The sequence below is a fragment of the Schistocerca gregaria genome, chromosome 5, assembly GCF_023897955.1.
Source record: "Schistocerca gregaria isolate iqSchGreg1 chromosome 5, iqSchGreg1.2, whole genome shotgun sequence".
In the NCBI taxonomy this organism is placed as follows: domain Eukaryota; kingdom Metazoa; phylum Arthropoda; class Insecta; order Orthoptera; family Acrididae; genus Schistocerca; species Schistocerca gregaria.
Window position 1 is genome coordinate 489658232 of NC_064924.1, and position 18713 is coordinate 489676944.

An 18713-nucleotide genomic window follows, 5' to 3' on the forward strand; every position below is an offset into this window, starting at 1 on the left:
GACACCAGCAGGACAACAGCAAAAACAAATGTAGTGTACAGTGGAACAACACTAGTCACAGTGCTAAAACACTCAAACCAGCTGTTTGTTACAGACATATACCGACAGGATATACATTCCAGTTCATAAATTAGAATTTTTTGGTGGTCCCTGTGCTCTACTAACATTGAATCCATGCCATAACTTGATAATGGCAGACTATCTGCATCAACACGTCTGGTGAATGGAATATTCCGTTACATTTCTGTCCTACGAGGTGCATTCAAGTTCTAAGGCCTCCGATTTTTTTTTTCTCCGGACTGAAAAGAGATAGAAACATGCGCATTGTTTTAAAATGAGGCCGCTTTCATTGTCAATACGTCCCACAGATGGCAGCACTGTACGGCAGATGTAATTTTACCGCCAGCGGCGAGAATGAGAACTGTTTTAAATACTTAAAATGGCGACGTTTTCCTTACTTGAACAGAGTGAAATCATTCGTTTTCTGAATTTGCGTGGTGTGAAACCAATTGAAATTCATCGGCAGTTGGAGAAGACATGTGGTGATGGAGTTATAGATGTGTCGAAAGTGCATTTGTGGGTGCGACAGTTTAATGAAGGCAGAACATAGTGTGAAAACAAACCGAAACATCCTCGGGCTCGCACAAGCCGGTCTGACGACATGATCGAGAAAGTGGAGAGAATTGTTTTGGGGGATCGCCGAATGACTGTTGAACAGATCGTCTCCAGAGTTGGCATTTCTGTGGGTTCTGTGCACACAATCCTGCATGACGACCTGCAAATGCGAAAAGTGTCATCCAGGTGGGTGCCACGAATGCTGACGGACGACCACATGGCTGCCCATGTGGCATGTTGCCAAGCAATGTTGACACGCAACGACAGCATAAATGGGACTTTCTTTTCGTCGGTTGTGACAATGGATGAGACGTGGATGCCATTTTTCAATCCAGAAACAAAGCGCCAGTCAGCTCAATGGAAGCACACAGATTCACCGCTACCAAAAAAATTTCGGGTAACCGCCAGTGATGAAAAAAATATGGTGTCCATGTTCCGGGACAGCGAGGGCGTAATCCTTACCCATTGCGTTCCAAAGGGCACTGCGGTAACAAGTGCATCCTACGAAAATGTTTTGAAGAACAAATTCCCTTCTGCACTGCAACAGAAACGTCTGGGAAGGGACGTGTGTGTGCTGTTTCACCAAGACAACGCACCCGCACATCGAGCTAACGTTACGCAACAGTTTCTTCATGATAACTTTGAAGTGATTCCTCATGCTCCCTACTCACCTGACCTGGCTCCTAGTGACTTTTGGCTTTTTCCAACAATGAAAGCCACTCTCCGCGGCCGCACATTCACCAGGCGTTCTGCTATTGCCTCAGCGATTTTCCAGTGGTCAAAACAGACTCCTAAAGAAGCCTTCGCCGCTGCCATGGAATCATGACGTCAGCGTTGTGAAAAATGTGTCCGTCTGCAGGGCGATTACATCGAGAAGTTTCATCGATTTCGGGTGAGTAGTTAATTAGAAAAAAAATCGGAGGCCTTAGAACTTGAATGCGCCTCGTACATCCATGCTGTCGTGGAACTTCATCATCACTTGTATCAATGGCCTAGTCATAAGATTTGACTTTCAAAGATTTGATTTTTCAAAGTGATGCTGCCTTTCTTAATGGCTGCTTATTGAAAGCTAACATAAACAATTTTGGACCTGTTACTTCAAATGTGCCTGTTCACAAAGAGTGTGCAGAGCACACTCTAGCATGCACAAGGATTTCTGTGGCGCTTACAACAGGTCCACTTTTTTCATTCTACAGCAAATGTGTACAGCACATGTGAACGGTACGTTAGAAGCAACTCGACCATTTCTTTTGCTACAATATCCACAACAGATGAACTATGCGTCACCTCCAGTGACGCTGTACTGACAGAGTCAGTTAAAGCACAGGAAAAACGCTGCTACACCAACAGCGTCACATCAAGACCATGCCTGACAGCCTATATTTAGCTGTGCATGCTGTCAAACTCCAGAGGATTTTGCAGCAGTACAAAAGGAAATGGACAAGATGTTAGAAGAAGGCGTTGTGTATGGGGCTGACAGTAATTGGGCATCTACTCTCTGTATGATGGAAAATAAAGGCAGTGTGTAGAGATTACATGGCGATTACCAAGCATTAAATGCTCGCACACTACCATACTGCTATTCGGTGCTAAACATCGCTGATTTTAATTATGCAGTTAGCAGTGCACCTGCACTTTGTGTCTTGTATTGTGCCAAGGCGTTCTCACCGATTCCAACAGCCAAAGAGAACATAAGGAAAATGGCGATCCCCAAACCATTCAGACTACGTATATCATTTCAATTTTATGATGTATGGATTAAGAAATGGCACGCAGACGTGGCAAGAGTCAAGCACAGTGTTTTACATGAGCTCTCATTTGTGTTCTGATATCTTGACGACATTTTGTTTTTTGTAAGTTCTTTCAAGGGAAGTTACAACATTTACACCAACTCTTTAATGTCCTGAAGATTTCGGCATCCTCATTAAACCACAAAAATGTGTGTTTGGAGATTTCATTTCTGGGCTCCAAGGTCTCCTGTCACCATGGCAAGGAAAGGCTTCAGACATTCAAAATACGCCATGCTCTACTACATCAAGGGGCCTTGGCGATATATTGAGTTGGTAGACTTTTATTGCCGCCATTTGCTGCACGTTGTGGTTGTGGATCAGCCTCTTAATCTGCTTCTCAGCGGAAGAATCACTTCCAGCAACAGAAAGACCGAGTGGTCTGCAGAAGCGTCTAAAGCATTTAAAGACAGCACTATCTAAGGCAACACTGCTAACAATTCTGAAGTCCAGCGGACCTCCGACTCGGAAGATATAGTTGCTGTACAGTTCAAAGAAAACTCGAGTCTCATTTCAAATAAGTACCCCACTCATACAATTATAGTCGGTGGTTACTTCAATCTACCCTCGATATGCTGGAAAAATTATAAGTTTAAAGCCGACAGCAGGCATAAAACGTCATCCAAATTATACTGAATGCTTTCTCAGAAAATTATTTTGAACAATTAGGTCATGAGCCGACTCGAAGTGTAAATGGTTGCGAAAGCATACTTCACCTCCTAGCTACAAATAATCGTGAACAAAGGGAGTATCATGACAAAGACAGGGATTAGCGAGCGCAAGGCAGTTGCGGCTAGACTGAATACTGTTAACACTTACATCCATCAAAAAGAAACGCAAAGTACATCTATTTAAAAAAGCTGACAAAAATGCTCTTAACGCCTTTTGAAGAGACAGTCTCCGCTCCTGCCGATCTGATCACGTAAGTGTAGAAAAGATATGGAATGATTTCAAAGAGATAGTATCGACAGCAGTTGAGGGATATATACCACATAAAATAATAACTGATGGTACTGATCCCCCCATACCGGGTCAGATGGCTGTTGCAGAATAGAAAAAAGCATGACAAATTTAAAGGAACTCAAAATCCACAAGATTGGCGAAGTTTTGCAGAAGTTCGAAATATAACGCGTACTTCAATGCGAGATGCTTTTAATAATTTCCAGAACAATACTCTGTCTCGGAATCTGGCAGAAAACCCTAAGAGATGCTGGTCATACATAATGCTCACCAGTGGCAAGACGCGATCAATACGTTCACTGGGAGATAACAGCGGAGAAGTCACTGATTACAACGCCACTAAAGCAGAGTTATTAAACCATATAGGTAGAATAAACCCTTCGACCATAGATACTAGTACACTGGCCTTGCTGTGCAGAAGCTATAGGGCTGGTGTGGCTCCAACATAAACCATGTGACTGTTAGCAAAAAAAGCCGGCCGCGGTGGTCTCGCGGTTCTGGGCGCGCAGTCCAGAACCGTGCGACTGCTACGGTCGCAGGTTCGAATTCTGCCTCGGGCATGGATGTGTGTGATGTCCTTAGGTTAGTTAGGTTTAAGTAGTTCTAAGTTCTAGGGGACTAATGACCACAGCAGTTGAGTCCCATAGTGCTCAGAGCCATTTGAACCATTTTTTGTTGGCAAAACGTGGCGGGATTTCAAATCAGCGGTCTGCCATCCTATGTTTGTATCGTATTTTCCCCTCATTTCTCAATTGACTGCCAAACGCTTTCAACAAAAATTACTTTTTATTTGCGAAAAATTATGCCAGAACTACATTTGACCTGGATTTGTTCACAGTACCATTTATAAAATCTAACAAATACATTGAACGCCACTCTGGTGCGCAGCGGGACGAAATTACCATAAACTATCAATTAAAGTAAAATTTCGTTAAAATTCTTTTAAACAGTAAGAGTGGGCTCATGTCAAAACTTCAAACATTGGATTCGCCGCGTTTTGAGCTCTAGTCACTTACAAAAGAAAATGGGATATGGGAATCATGTCAACTATAGGTGCCAAAATTTTCAGTATCAATTTTAGGTGTACTTCAAAGGTTCATTTCCCAATATTTTTACAAAATTTTAAACTATCAGTTTTAAAAAAAATATATTTTAGATGAAAGGTGAGACTTTCAAGTTTCAGAAAATAATTTTGGAGCTTATATTTATGTAATACGAGGGTCAGTCAAAAAGTAATGCCTCCTATTTTTTTTCTACGTTTAATTGTCAGGAAATTTAAATGCAATTACATAGGTTGAAAACCACAACATTGAGGATCATTTTGTCATTTTTCAATGTAATCTCCGCCCATCTCTACAGTTTTAGTCCATCTTTGAACAAGGGCATGTATCCCAGCACGGTAAAAATCACAGCTCTACTTCCTAAGCCATTGACGCACGGATGTTTTGACGGCCTCCTCATCTTCAAAATGAATCCCACGATGAGCTTCTTTTAGTGGCCCGAACAGATGGAAGTCTGATGGTGCCAGGTCAGGGCTGTATGGGGGATGAGGCAAAACTTCCCATCCAATTTTGACAATCTCGTCAGAGGTGTGACGACTGGTGTGTGGTCTTGCATTGTCATGCAAAAGAAGAACATCTGCCATTGATTTTGTTGGGCGAACTCGCTGAAGACGTGCTTTAAGTTTTTTGAGGGTTGTGACGTATTGAACAGAATTTATTGTGCATCCCTGCTCCAAAAAATCAACCAGAATCACACCCTCTGTATCCCAGAAAACTGTTGCTATAACTTTCCCTGCCGATCGCACAGTTTTGAATTTTTTCTTCCTCGGCGAGCTTGTGTGACGCCACTCCATTGACTGCCTCTTTGATTCGGGTTCAAAAAAATGCACCCAAGTTTCGTCCCCGGTCACAATTTTTTTCAGAAACTCATCTCCCTCCAAACGGAAGCGCTGCAAGTGTTGGGAGGCTATTGTTTTCCTTTCCTCTTTATTTTGATCGGTTAACATTCTTGGAACCCACCGTGCACAAACTTTTGAGTACCCCAATTGTTTAATAATCGTGATCACACTGCCTTTACTAAGAGAAATAATGCGACACACTTCATCTGCAGTCACCCGACGGTCACCACGAATGATGTCATCAACTTGCTGAATGTTGTGTGGAGTCACTGCACTCACCGGCCTGCCGCTACGCTTTTCGTCAGTCAACGGTGTTTGCCCTTCAGCTTCCTTACAACGATGAACCCATCGTCTAACAGTGCTGACATCCACTGTCACAACACCATACACCTTCTTCAGTCTTTCATGAATGCGTATGGGCATTTCACCTTCTGCATTCAAGAATTCAATCACACAACGCTGTCTCAAACGAACATCGATATCGGCCATCTTACAAACTTCTGCTGTGCTGCCACCTGTTGACACAGAAAGTTACTACTGCAGTGGATTGCAGAAGAAGGTTTGAGGAATGGCGCCAAATTCAAATTTTTCACTTAACTTAAATTTTTTAAGTAGAAAAAAAATGGGAGGCATTACTTTTTGACCGACCCTCGTAGTATTAGAAGGTAGAAAAAATTCTCTTAATGTTACGACTATAGGTGCTCTTACCTTATTATAATCTCACTTGAATATATAAATCCTTGCTACCTGTTGGCTATTAAGTGCCTCAAAATGAATAATCATATACCAAGGTGAATATTGTGCACCGTAGTAAAAGATGACAATTATGACTCAAGAAACACCTATAAAATTTCAACTGAAACAGACGTTACAGCTCTCGATTTAACCAGGGCAGGCCATAAATTAAAAGTTCCAAGAGACTATGCAATGATTTTAATTTTTTAAATGGTATTTCTTCACAGTTGATGAAAACAATCTCAAGGAAAACTCTTTTCAAGGTTAAAACACTGTTGTCAACTTCTGTCTTAAGATAGTCATTCTGCAGGGAAACAAACTGCAAAATAACTGACAGTATATAATTTTTTAAGAAAACTATCTAAGGGACACTTTTCACTCCTAATATTGCAAAACTGTACTGACGCTCATCCAGATTAAGAGCTATTTTCCAGGGCACAAACAGGTTAGAGCTCATCTGTCAAAACAAAATTGATTCCATATTTATAGATTTCCAGAAGGCTTTCGACAGAGTTCACCACAAGAGTCTTCTAACCAAACTTCATGCCTATGGAATATAGCCTCTGTTGTGCAACTGGATTCGTGATTTCCTGTCAGAAAGGTCACAGTTCGCAGTAATATACGGAAAGTCATCGAGTAAAACGGCAGTAATATCCGGCTGTTCCTGATCTATGTTAACGACATCGGAGAAAATCTGAGTAGCCCTATTAGGTTGTTTGCAGATGATGCTGTCATTTACCATCTTGTAAAGTCTTTAGATAACCTAAACGAATTGCAAAATGATTTATATAAGATATCTGTTTGGTGCAAAAAGTTGCAATTCACCCTGAACAAGGAAAAGTGTGAAGTTATTTACATGAGTACTACAAGAAATCCGATAAATTTTGATTACGCGATAAGTCACACAAACCTTAAGACTGTAAATTCAACTAAATACTTAGGGATTACAATTACAAATAGGCTAAATTGGAACGATCACATAGACAATGTTGTGGGTAGAGCTAACCAAAGACTGTGATTCATTGGCAGAACACTTAGAAGGTGCAACAGGTCTACTAAAGAGACTGCTTACACCATGCTTGTCCGTCCTATTCTGGAGTATTGTTGTGCAATGTGGGATCCGCATCAGGTGGGACTGACGGATGACATCAAAAAAGTTCAAAGAAGTGCGGCTCATTTTGTACTATCGTGAAATAGGGGAGATAGTGCCACAGACATGATAAGTGAATTGGAGTGGCAAGGCGTTTTTCATTGTGACGGGATCTTCTCATGAAATTTCAATCACCAGTTTTCTCCTTCGATTGCGAAAACATTCTGTTGGCACCCATCTCTAAAGGGAGAAATGATCATCATGGTAAAATAAGAGAAATCAGGACTTGCACAGAAAAAATTAAGTGCTCATTTTTCCCATGCCACTACCTACTGACAATCAATGACCATTATACCAGGTGGCCAAAAGCCATACCACTAAATGACGTGTCAGTTGAGTCCATCACCAACTCAGCTGTGAACACCGGGTTTCTTGCCATAGGATTCCTCTTAGCATTATAACTGGTCATCAGTTCAAGGGGTTACTTTTAATGAGTTGCTTATCCTTTGTTACAGCCACAATAACCAAGCCGCTAGTTACCACCCAGTTTGTAATAATGTGACTTAGCTTATGCGTTACTCACTTAAATCAAGTAAGTATATTTAGGACCTCTGTAACAAACAGACTAATGCTATTAGTAAAGTGTTCAAAATCACAACAGAGAAATAAACAGGATGAGTAATCTCTGGTATCTGGCCAACTAGCTGTCCATAAACAAAACAAAAATAAAATAACTTTATTTCAGTTTCAGGACAATGAAGTTTAAGAACAATAATGTGAAATTACTTGGACCTGTGATTTATAAAAGACTATCGGGATGGAAACATGAAATACTTTAGTTACAAACTAGCAAGAATCCTTTTTTGGTTTCATATATTAAGACAAAATGTCTGTAAGAATCTGCTAATTTATTCTTATTATGCATTCTTCCATTAGAATCTACAATGTGGAATACTGTTGTGGGGAAATGCATCAGTCAGCTAACATAAGTCAGTCACAGAAGAAAGTCATTAAATATATTCTAGGCCTGCCGCCCAGAAAGACTTGCAGAAATCAGTCCAGAACACTTCAACGTTATGAGAGTCCCCGTGCTTTAGATACGTCGTCATCAGTTTACGCTGAAGAAATCTTAAACAAACTTAGACTAGGAAATAATGTTCATTTGCACATTACAGGAAATAGTCATGATAGATTCACTGGACTCAAGACTTTCCTGCACACACAATAGCCATAAATACATAAGTTTTAAATTCTTCAGTAAATTTCCAAAAACGGATATCCTGACTCCCTTACACAAGTCCAAAAAAGTTTTAAAATCTTCACTAAAAGTGTGAGAATTTTTCATAGCTGATGAATTATCGGAGAGAGATTTTCAAGAATTGTTCTTTGAGTAGCTGTATGTGTCAGCAAAACTGCATGTAATATTCATACAGTTAGATTAATAAGTGTATTAGCAACTGGTATTGTTCTATTTATAATAATATAATATTGTTCTATTTATAATAAAGTTGGTGTATTAATTGTATTAAACATACTGTACATGTCAACGAGGCCAATTGTATCAAAATACATTGAACAGCTGATAATAAACATTCTATCAACTGCTCTGCTCAGTGACTCTTTTTGAGTGTTCTGTGTTAGGTAGGTCAATGTAACTAAAGTAGCTCTGAACAAAAACATAGTAATTATGAATGAATTGATGCAAGAAGATCCATTCTTAAAAGAAAAGATATTACTGATGTTGACACTCTTTACAGAGAATATAGTAAAGCAACTTAACAAGAAAATATGTTGGGGAAGAATACAGTTGGTTAATAACTCAAAGATGTGTCTTGACTTCTCACACACATTAGATAACTATTAGAAGTAATCATGGGATCAATATTTACATTTTAAGAACAACTTTTTTTCTAAAACTGCTTCAGATGGCCGTACTAACTACTGTCATTTTTTATGCCATTGTGAGAAGATCTCTCCTAGGGACTACCTCTGCCATAACTATTGTACTCTATGGAAAAAAGGTGACTAAGGGTGGATGTGAACAAGCTGCAAAACAACAAGCATTACATTAATGTAATGTGGAACTCCTTGCATAATTTTTAAATCATATATTCTTAAAAGATAGAAATTGTTTTCATATCTTTAGTGCAACTTATTAATTATTTACATTTTTTGTAAGTATTCCTAGTATTGAGTTGCTTTTAATGTCACCAGTTTCCTAATGTTGCTGCCTGTGACAGCATTTGTTCCTACACATGATGATGCACCAGAATGTAACACACATGATTACACTTGCTTACTATATCAAAAGAATGTTAGAATTATTCATATTATGATGTACATTTACAACACAATGAGTTTTGTATCCAGCTTAAATTTCCAGTTCGTCCTGCATGAATTCATCCAGTGTGTACTAACATTTCAGTGTCAGTGCCTTATACAGATTTGTTTTAAGTGGACTTAAATTCAATTGCATTAAATTGTTACCTTTCAATGTATAACAAATTTTCATTCCCATGCATTGAGGTCCTTGTGCATACAGTTTGTAGTGGTGAGTGAGAAGCATAAAATCTTATGTGTTCCCTGTGAGTGAACAAAATGGTTTCCCTCAAATAATTCATTCCTGGTTACAAGTGCCAACAATAAACGACCCTGAACAAAGTATTGATGTATGAGTGCACTTCCACTGATATCACAGCTGCTCCTTACAGTAAGGTGCTCTCATAAAAAGAATGTATTTTTTAATTTTATGCAATAGTCTCTTTTCCTTCCGAAGAAAATTAAAAAAAGTTCCTGCCAATATCATCAGTTATCAACAGAGACAATTTTTGCAACTATATTTCAAAATAACAAGCCATGCAAACCCGCAATTTCATGCATCATGTGTCTCAAGGGGAGTTCACTCAAAAGCATCATTATATTTCATTCTGAGTGGCACTCGTTTCCCATTTCAACTATAAACTCATGCATGCAAAGAAGCTGGCACAATTTACTTTTCTTTTCTCCCTTGATATGCTAAGTTGTAGGCTCTCATGGTTGAAATGGAAAATATGTGGCTGCCTGTAATCTTAAGAGTGATGCTAGTGGCTGAATTTATAACAATGTACATTGAGTCATCAGGAAAATGTAATCCAATTCAAGAGAATCTCAACACTGTGAACATTCATATGATGATGTCCATGAGCTATCTCTCAGAACAATCTAATGGCCACAGCATAAAACTTCAACACAGAATACTCTTTTAACATTTTGCTCATCCTTTAATTTCTGATCATTTCTTATTCCACATGTAAGGTAGGTGAACTGTGATAGTTATTTGTTACCTAAACCAAATCTTTGGGCTTGTTTAAATTTAAAAAGATACCTGTACCAAGGGTGGCACAAAGCAATCAGATGGGAAGGATATGGTAGTTGTACTAGAACACCAAAGCACTTAAGAAAACAAAAGGTAAGCTATATTTTATTGATTTATTTTATTCTGTTTTAAACAATGACTTAAGTTCACCATCTTTTATTTCTTCAAAACTTAAGAACTACATATTTTTAATCTCTTAATTAATTTATATTTTTACTGATTAACTCTCCCTTTCTTTCCGACATACACACACACACAGTCACACACACATTTTACACTTATATTTATAACAGGATAGCATTTCAACTACATTTAAAAACTAATTGCTGTTTTAGTTTTTCTTTCAATCATGTCACAGCCTAATATTTGTAAAGGATGCAGTTAACTATTGTTTTATATACATAGGAGTATCTCTAAAAGATGTATTTCTATAACACCGAGAATGTAATTGAAATACGGAATGAGCATTTTACTTGAAGAGACTTGATTTTACTTCTTTCTTAATGTAGATTAAAACATTACTCTACATTTCTACAGCATCCCAAGTTTAATATGCCAATGAAGGATCCAGCCTCCATATTTAATACATATTCATTCTGTACTGTGTAACATGCACTTCATTTTCAAATGCCGAGATAACATAAAAATAATTATTGTTCTGTAATATATGTCACTGCATTGAAATAAAAAAAGCTGCATTTAATAACACTCATTGAACAAAAAAAATGAAAAATGCTGAATGTAGTAAAAGTAATTAAGGCCAACAGAAATATACACAAAACCAGGAAAAAGAGATACGGGTTGGCACTGTTATATGAGCACACATCACAAGTAGTCGTACAACAACTATAAATATTTTCCATCTTTAAATCACTCCGCACACACATTAGCATTTACATATAATGTGCCTCTCCAAAACTTTTCCAACAGTTGTATAAAATTTTTGTATTGAGATGGAACAGTGACATGATTATTTTTACAGGGTCTCCAACTAAACTGCTTTAAATATCTGAACATCATAGAACCTATATACAGTAATGGCAGTGAGTCCTATAATTCCTTCACAAATCAGTATGGATTTTGTGTTATGTGCCTGATATAATACCTGGAGGAAAACTTTGTAACAGACACTCATGATTTCTAAGCACTATAATCATATCACTGCTTATAATTAAAAAAACAGGAATAACTGTAAGGTGAAACTGAAAGGGCAATCACACATGAGGAAGAAAACAAATAATGAACTATATAGTAAATATATCAGACAGTTTTATCACAACAGAGCTGGCTCTCAAAATATTTTGTGCAACAGTAACCTCTAAAATATTATGGACAAATCAATATATGAGGTGTGCTGTTACATAATACAATTGTACAGACAGTGAGTGTCATCAGAAAATCACTGTTCCAAATATACACATACTGTTTAAAGGTATCCTCAAAAATACTTCACAATCAAAAAATTTATCACAAATGTAACAGGCAAATATAGGAAATAGCTAACAATTTTTTTTTATCATCAACACTTATAGAAACAGTTCTCATAATGTATTTTTACACAAATGATAAAAACTCTGTTTCATAGATAAGAAATTTCATAAAAAAATTGAAATATTTTACAATGTGTCTATTTCAATAATAGATGGCCACTAAAAGCTGAGGTACAGAAAAACAAGAACTGATAATATGAAGGTAACAGAAATCAGCACTTTTCATAAAACAGCTGAAGCCATGAACCAATATCACACAAATTAATACAAGATGGATTCAAATAACCAATTGGACTTATGAAAGTGAACAGTCCTATTTCAGAGAAAGAAATTTGACAGCATAATGGGGGGAAAAACTCTATGAGTTAATGTTTTTTAAGAGCAATTCTGATATAGGCTGTTTAAGTAAGAGACATTCAGAAACATGGTCACACAATCCCTGTGTTAAGAATTTTTTTTAAAGCTACCAAATGAAATATATCAGTGTGTCACAGGTGCCTTAACTGATATTTACTATTGTTTCTTATTTTGTTGGTAAGTTAATCTTAATTAAATTGTTAATAGACACTCATATTTGTCATGGTTTCAGCAATTTTATGAAAAGGATACACTTATCTAACCCTCATAGTCAGATACTGGCTACAGTAATACTATAATTGTTATATCTTTGCAGTAGTGCTGCACTAGAAAAGTATAAACATGAAGTTATTACAAAAATAGACAAGAATCTTACTTAAATATTTAAATTCTTGTACCACACTCACACTCATTCTTTAAACTAATGGATGTGATGTTCAGCAATCTGTCACCCATTAATATTCAATGAAATTCTAAACAACATTTGAACTGTTAGAAAATTATATCACAATCTGCTACAAAAATAATATTGTTTATTCTTACAGTTCACAAATTGTTACACAGTATGCTCTATAAATTAAATATCAGAATCATGGAGCATTGAAAGTTGGACACAGTTCAGTGTAAACCATTAGAATATACAAAACGCAAATATACAAAATAAAGTAGAACGCTAGAAAGGTGACCCTTTTTTAAGAAAGCATTTCATTATACACATTTAAGTGGATGTGGTGAAATATTGGAAATAATGCAATACAAATTAATAAATGAGTGTGCTTGAAATACATATGTTTAAAATCAAGTGTGATCTTCTGACACAAAAGTTAAATGTGAACATAGTCATTCATAAAATTTAAACTGTCCAGTTTCTTCATGCATACACCATTTATCATAACTGTTGTTTTTGTAACTTTTATTGGAGGCGCACACTGATGCTTTGAGAATTCAGGTTAAGCTTTAAAAAAAATCTTTACTGATTTCTCTTACACAAAGGCACACTGTTTACTAGGAAAACATGCCACTACAATTCATAACGAGTAACTTTTAGTACCTAATATCAACAGTCTCCAAAAGCAAATACATACATAGTATGAGGCCAACTGTGAAGAGCTGCTGCATTTAGAAGTCAACAATCTGTCTATAGCCTACATATGTGCTGCTTATAATGCAGAAATTTTTTAAAAATAGTGTAAGGCAAGTTAAGGCAGAAAATTCTTGGTATCACCGCAATTTAATCACTAACAATCTTGTGCCAGTATCAGAGATGGAGTGAACTGATGATGAGAAGGGGGAAAAAACATTTAAAATCCACCTGACTTAAAAACTGAAATGTAAATAGTGACAATGTTAGAGATGTAAGAGAACAAGAATTCCAGGAATTATACCCACTTCTTTGTATTTAGCCCCATTTAAAATAACTTTTGGCCACAAAGTGATTTATTTCTGTTTCTTGCAACTGCTGTATATTGTTTAAATTTTGGTAGAAAAGTGATTTATTTCTGTTTCTTGTAACTGCTGTAAATTGTTTATACTTTTCTCCATCTTAGTAAAGGACTTTACAGAAATCTCTTCGTTAAGAAGTTTCATGGTTGGTACTGTGCTACAGAAATATAACAGCAATAGGAAGGCCCTGAGAGGCTTTTCAAATAAGCTTAAATGGATAAAAGACATGGGCACTAGTTTAAGGATGAAACACTATGGGACAAGTGAAATCATTATTGTGCTTCTGAGAGAAAGTGGGAGAAGAAAGGTAATTATTTCTGCTGGTAGTTACTATTCTACACTGACTGTAGAAGTGCAATCTTCTAATTTTAATCCAAATTAACATTACATCTATCATTGCTCTAATGAAATGCTCTATTAATGCTGGTGCAAGCACCTTTTTGTGGCAGTTAAGGAAAACAATAAAAATTTATATCAAAAAATTCAAAAAAGCTATTTACATTATAAAATATCAATAAAACAAGCAAACTACTTATTACCAAAATGGGAGAACAAGTCAGATGTGTCTTGAGCTTGCTGCAAATTCAGAATTAGAATGCTGACTGTTAAAACAAAAAATTTCCTCGGAATTTCATGAGAGAGTTTCATAGATCAATAAAAATTTTATTCACATATCTTGTCCTTGTAGTATGAAAACATTAATGTTTCGTGTATGGGTTTTGATTCCAATTTGAACACTATTTTGGGATGAATACGGGAGGAAGTGAGATTGGAAAAAAAGCCTAGGTAGCTGACAAAGCACATAGATATTGCATAGTAGTCCAGTAATACCAAACACAAAGTTTTCTGCTATTATCTTATTTCAAAAATGAATTGATAGGGCATATTGAAATTTTAAGAAAATCTGTAACAGAAAGATCATGTGCATTTATGAAAATTCAGTACAGTTATTCATCAAGAAAGGATCTTGCCAAAAAAATCCCTCTAATAAAAAATCGTTAGAACTGATCTTGGTATATTCTGAATCGAGGTGCAGTGTAATAATTCTACATAATTTTTTTCTTATAGGCTCTCTCAGTATTTCAAGGTATTTCTTATATAACAGGTATAATTCCAAATCAGTAGTACCTTGCTATACTCAAAACTACTACTTTCTACATTTAGTTTGCCTATTCTGTATATACCTTCCTTTTGACATGAAATCACAAATCCTTGAAAATCAGGATACTGAATTTTGTAGTATTACTACTGTCTTTAGAAACTCCATTTCAGATTTGGCAGCAAGATTTTTAACAAACTCCCAGCATTTTTCAAAGTTCACACAAGGAAAATAATTACAATACTCCACTAGCATGATATTTTAAAGATTTTAATGAAAGTATTTCATTGAATCTTAAACTGGGAAACATGTCTGTTGAGAAATTCAACAGGACTTAGTTTTTTCATTGCTGATTAATAATCACTATTGCTGGAATGAGTGTGTCATGTTATGTAGGAACTACCATCTTCAACTGACAAACTCCTTAAACATATTAGAACATAAAATTACTCAATTAAAAAAAATATATAAACATGTTGATACATGAGTCACAACTTTAAATTATGCCTGATACTTTGTAATGCTGCAAATATTTAAAACATCTTTGGTAACAAATGGAAAAAAATCTAGTATGGTTTTCCTTAGTGATGAACCAGCCGAATTCGTAATAAGTAATTACATGAATATGGACTAAACAATTATCTGAATCTTTTACCACTGGCCACAGATTCTACTTTACATAGTATTATCCTTCACCTACTTTATTATTAAACAATCCACAAAGACAGAATCTTCCTCTGAAATTGTGAGCAAACATTTCCGCCTTTTTAACACAGTACCTGACATTTTCACAATTGTTGAGCACGGAACAGCAAAAAATTTTTGTTAGTTGTGGTAATGGTTCAACGTCTTACACCACAATCACTTACACCACACAGATGCAACTGCCAGTAAAACACTTTTAAGTGTCATTAGATGTTCACATTTTGAAAACAAATGTGAAACATGTTGTTGTCATAAGAGTACCTTTTATGTAAGTACTAATAGTGTATAGTTATGCAAAAATATGTGTTTACTGCAAATATAACTCCTTGTCATAACAAGAATTATATGTTTCAGCAATTCACCTTTAACGATGCTGCTGCAAAATGTTGGAATCTAATTTTGTGATGTCAGATGACAGCATACCTCTAATCCTTTAATGAATGAAAATGTTATATAAGTATATAAAGATGATTATATGAGAAATTTACATGATGTAGAAAACAGCGAGTTGCTTTGTTGTATGTGATGAAGAGATGGAAGTTATTCAGACGATGAGCTAATATTAAAGGAGATCATAGTATACACATATTTACCTGAAACAGCATTTGGCAGGACAACATATTACATGTCAGCTGATTTTCTAAGGAACGTAACAGAATTAAGTTTCTCTTGACTGACATATGGCATAAGCATTCTGTTTATGAAACAGCTATGTGAAGAACAGGCCTGTGACATATTTTCTTTTTTGCTTGAGCACAAGACATAAAATTGTTGGGAAGGTGAGACTATGACATAATTTGACAGTGTACAGGTACTAAAATAAATGTGAACTTTTTTTTCCCTGGAAAATGTACAGGTAAAAATATGTTTTTCCTGATATTGTTACTGGTATGTAGAAATGCTACAACACAAGCAAATAGATAACTTTCTTTGGCTGGTAATGCCTCTTCAATTTCAGTTATTTTTCCTGCTTTATGTCAGTCCCACTACGATGTGTAAAAGAGAAACTTTAACAAGAGTAATTAACATAAGGCATAATTAACATAAAAATTAAAAATTGTGTTTGCACAACTGCCCTTACTGTTAGTGACTGGATAAGGGGAGTATCATCTATGTCTCTCAGTAATATCAATTAATCGTGAAGATGAAGGGATCTGTGATATAATAAAATGATAGCAAAAACTATGTGATCTGTTCGCTGGTCATTGATCCTTATCTTTCAGGTACCTAATGTTTAAACTTGGAGCAGCAGTGCAGCTCATATTTAATTGTGCTCCCCTTCTCCAACAGTAATTATCTGGGATTTTGATAACAGTGTGAATACTTATCAGGTTACAAGAGATCTTCTAACTCTAATGGTACTGATTCAATGCCATTGCAACACAGACCTAAAGGAACCCAGTACAGTTAAGGTTTACATGAAACTGTGTTGAACAACTTCGTATTTAAACTCTAGCAAAAGACAAAACTTCTTTGGTAGATGTAAACTTAAGGACTAAGAGAAGTAATGGAGTGAAATACATTTTTACATCACTCTGGGGTATAACCAGCATTAAATGATATGCAAAACATTTTTTTCTCCTGTCTTCTTTCCTTCTTGATCTGAATGGTTTCAGAAATATCAGCTTACACTTGTTGTACCTGTGATTGTGTTCAAGTAAATATGTTGGTGTTAAAGTCTGACAGGTGTTGCTACTGCTGCCATGTGCCCTTCACGAGTAGATTGTTATGACCTCTCTTCCACCACCACGCACCATAAGAACTCTTTCAAGACCTTCTGTTAGGACTTCTAAGAATTCCATATCTGTTGTTTACATTAAGGACAAAGCATTCAATATCATATTGCATGTGGCTCATGTCAAAACTGGAAATTACTGCATAAAATAATAATCTGTTTTTGCAAACTGATTAAAGAGCTAAAATTTAGGATGTTATATGTGTATACTCACCAATTATTAAAACAGAATGGATGCACTGATGTCTAAAGCATGGGCAGCACCAGTCATTACAGATTTTCTCTACAGCACACAGGTTGTCAATGTATCATTTTGTCATAATTAATGGCAGAATTTTTTAGGTAAAAATGAAAGAGAAGAAAAGAGATAATGTCAATTGATAACCGAAATTGAAACATTCAATGTACCTTGCAGGGTTTGGTTACTATTTTCAGTATCACAGCTTCGACCTATGCAATATGATGTAACAATACAAGCTGATGAAGCTAATGAATGTGAAATAATGACAACACTTGGCTACATTTAGTAAAAATTTTGAGTAGTTACCTGCAGGTCAAAGGTCACAGGTTATGTACATCACATATTACCTTGTACAATTAATTCAGCTACAAATATGTGGCACAAATTTGTTTTTACAGTTATTATTTCGCTATCTTTTGTGATTACGAACACTGTTTTTTCTGAATTTATTACATATTTCATCAGTGTGCTGACATCAGAATTTGGTGTAATTTTTTTTACGCATTGATATGGACACAGTTTCTGCCCACTACTCCCTCTCTGACTACTCTAAACCAGTTGCTGAAACACTGGATACCATTGTTGCCACAACTCACAGTGAACACTGCCACCATTGCTTTGGGATGGCGGACAGTGTAGAAGTCGTAGTAAGTGACTCCGGGAAAAACGTTTATTTTTCGAGTATAAAGTGTAATATGTGTTTAGAAAAAGTCATAAATGGTATTAGGCTGTGTTCAACGACTCAAAAGTGGATACACTTAAAGTGCTTCGCACATTGTGAAACGGAAAGCCCACTATGTGAATGTGGTGTAATACACTGTGATGTGCGATGGAAGTCATTAGCAAAACGTGCCGCTATACAGGAAGAAAATGTACTGTTTACATTGGAACAGGACCTTTTGATAGCAAAAAGACGCTTAAATCATCTGGAAACAATTATAAGTGACATTAAAAAAGAGCAAAACAATGAAAATCAACGGTGTACTAGGCCTAAAATAAGGTATACAAATCAAAACAATAGAAATTATGAAATTGAAATATCAAATAATTTTGAGACGTTAGTAAGTGCCGAAGATGCTTTCAAACAGCTGAAAACTACGAAAGAATTTATGACTACAAAGAGTGTTTCAAAAGAAAGTCCTCTACGAAATAATCCATTAGGTGTGAAAAATGTGATGGACGAAATTTTTATTTTTTCAGA

At 36.1% G+C, this 18713-nt stretch overlaps 1 protein-coding gene across 4 annotated transcripts in view; it reads right to left on the minus strand.

The window, feature by feature from the left end:
- Window positions 1–10541: 10541 nt before the first annotated feature.
- LOC126272718 (solute carrier family 12 member 6) overlaps window positions 10542–18713 on the minus strand; it is a 1173553-nt gene continuing 1165381 nt past the window's right edge. For all 4 annotated transcript variants that reach the window (XM_049975756.1, XM_049975759.1, XM_049975758.1 and 1 more), the window contains one exon: window positions 10542–17340. In XM_049975756.1, the coding sequence (XP_049831713.1) occupies window positions 17249–17340 (92 nt within the window). In that variant the 3' untranslated portion in view covers window positions 10542–17248. The remainder of the gene's footprint in view (window positions 17341–18713) is intronic.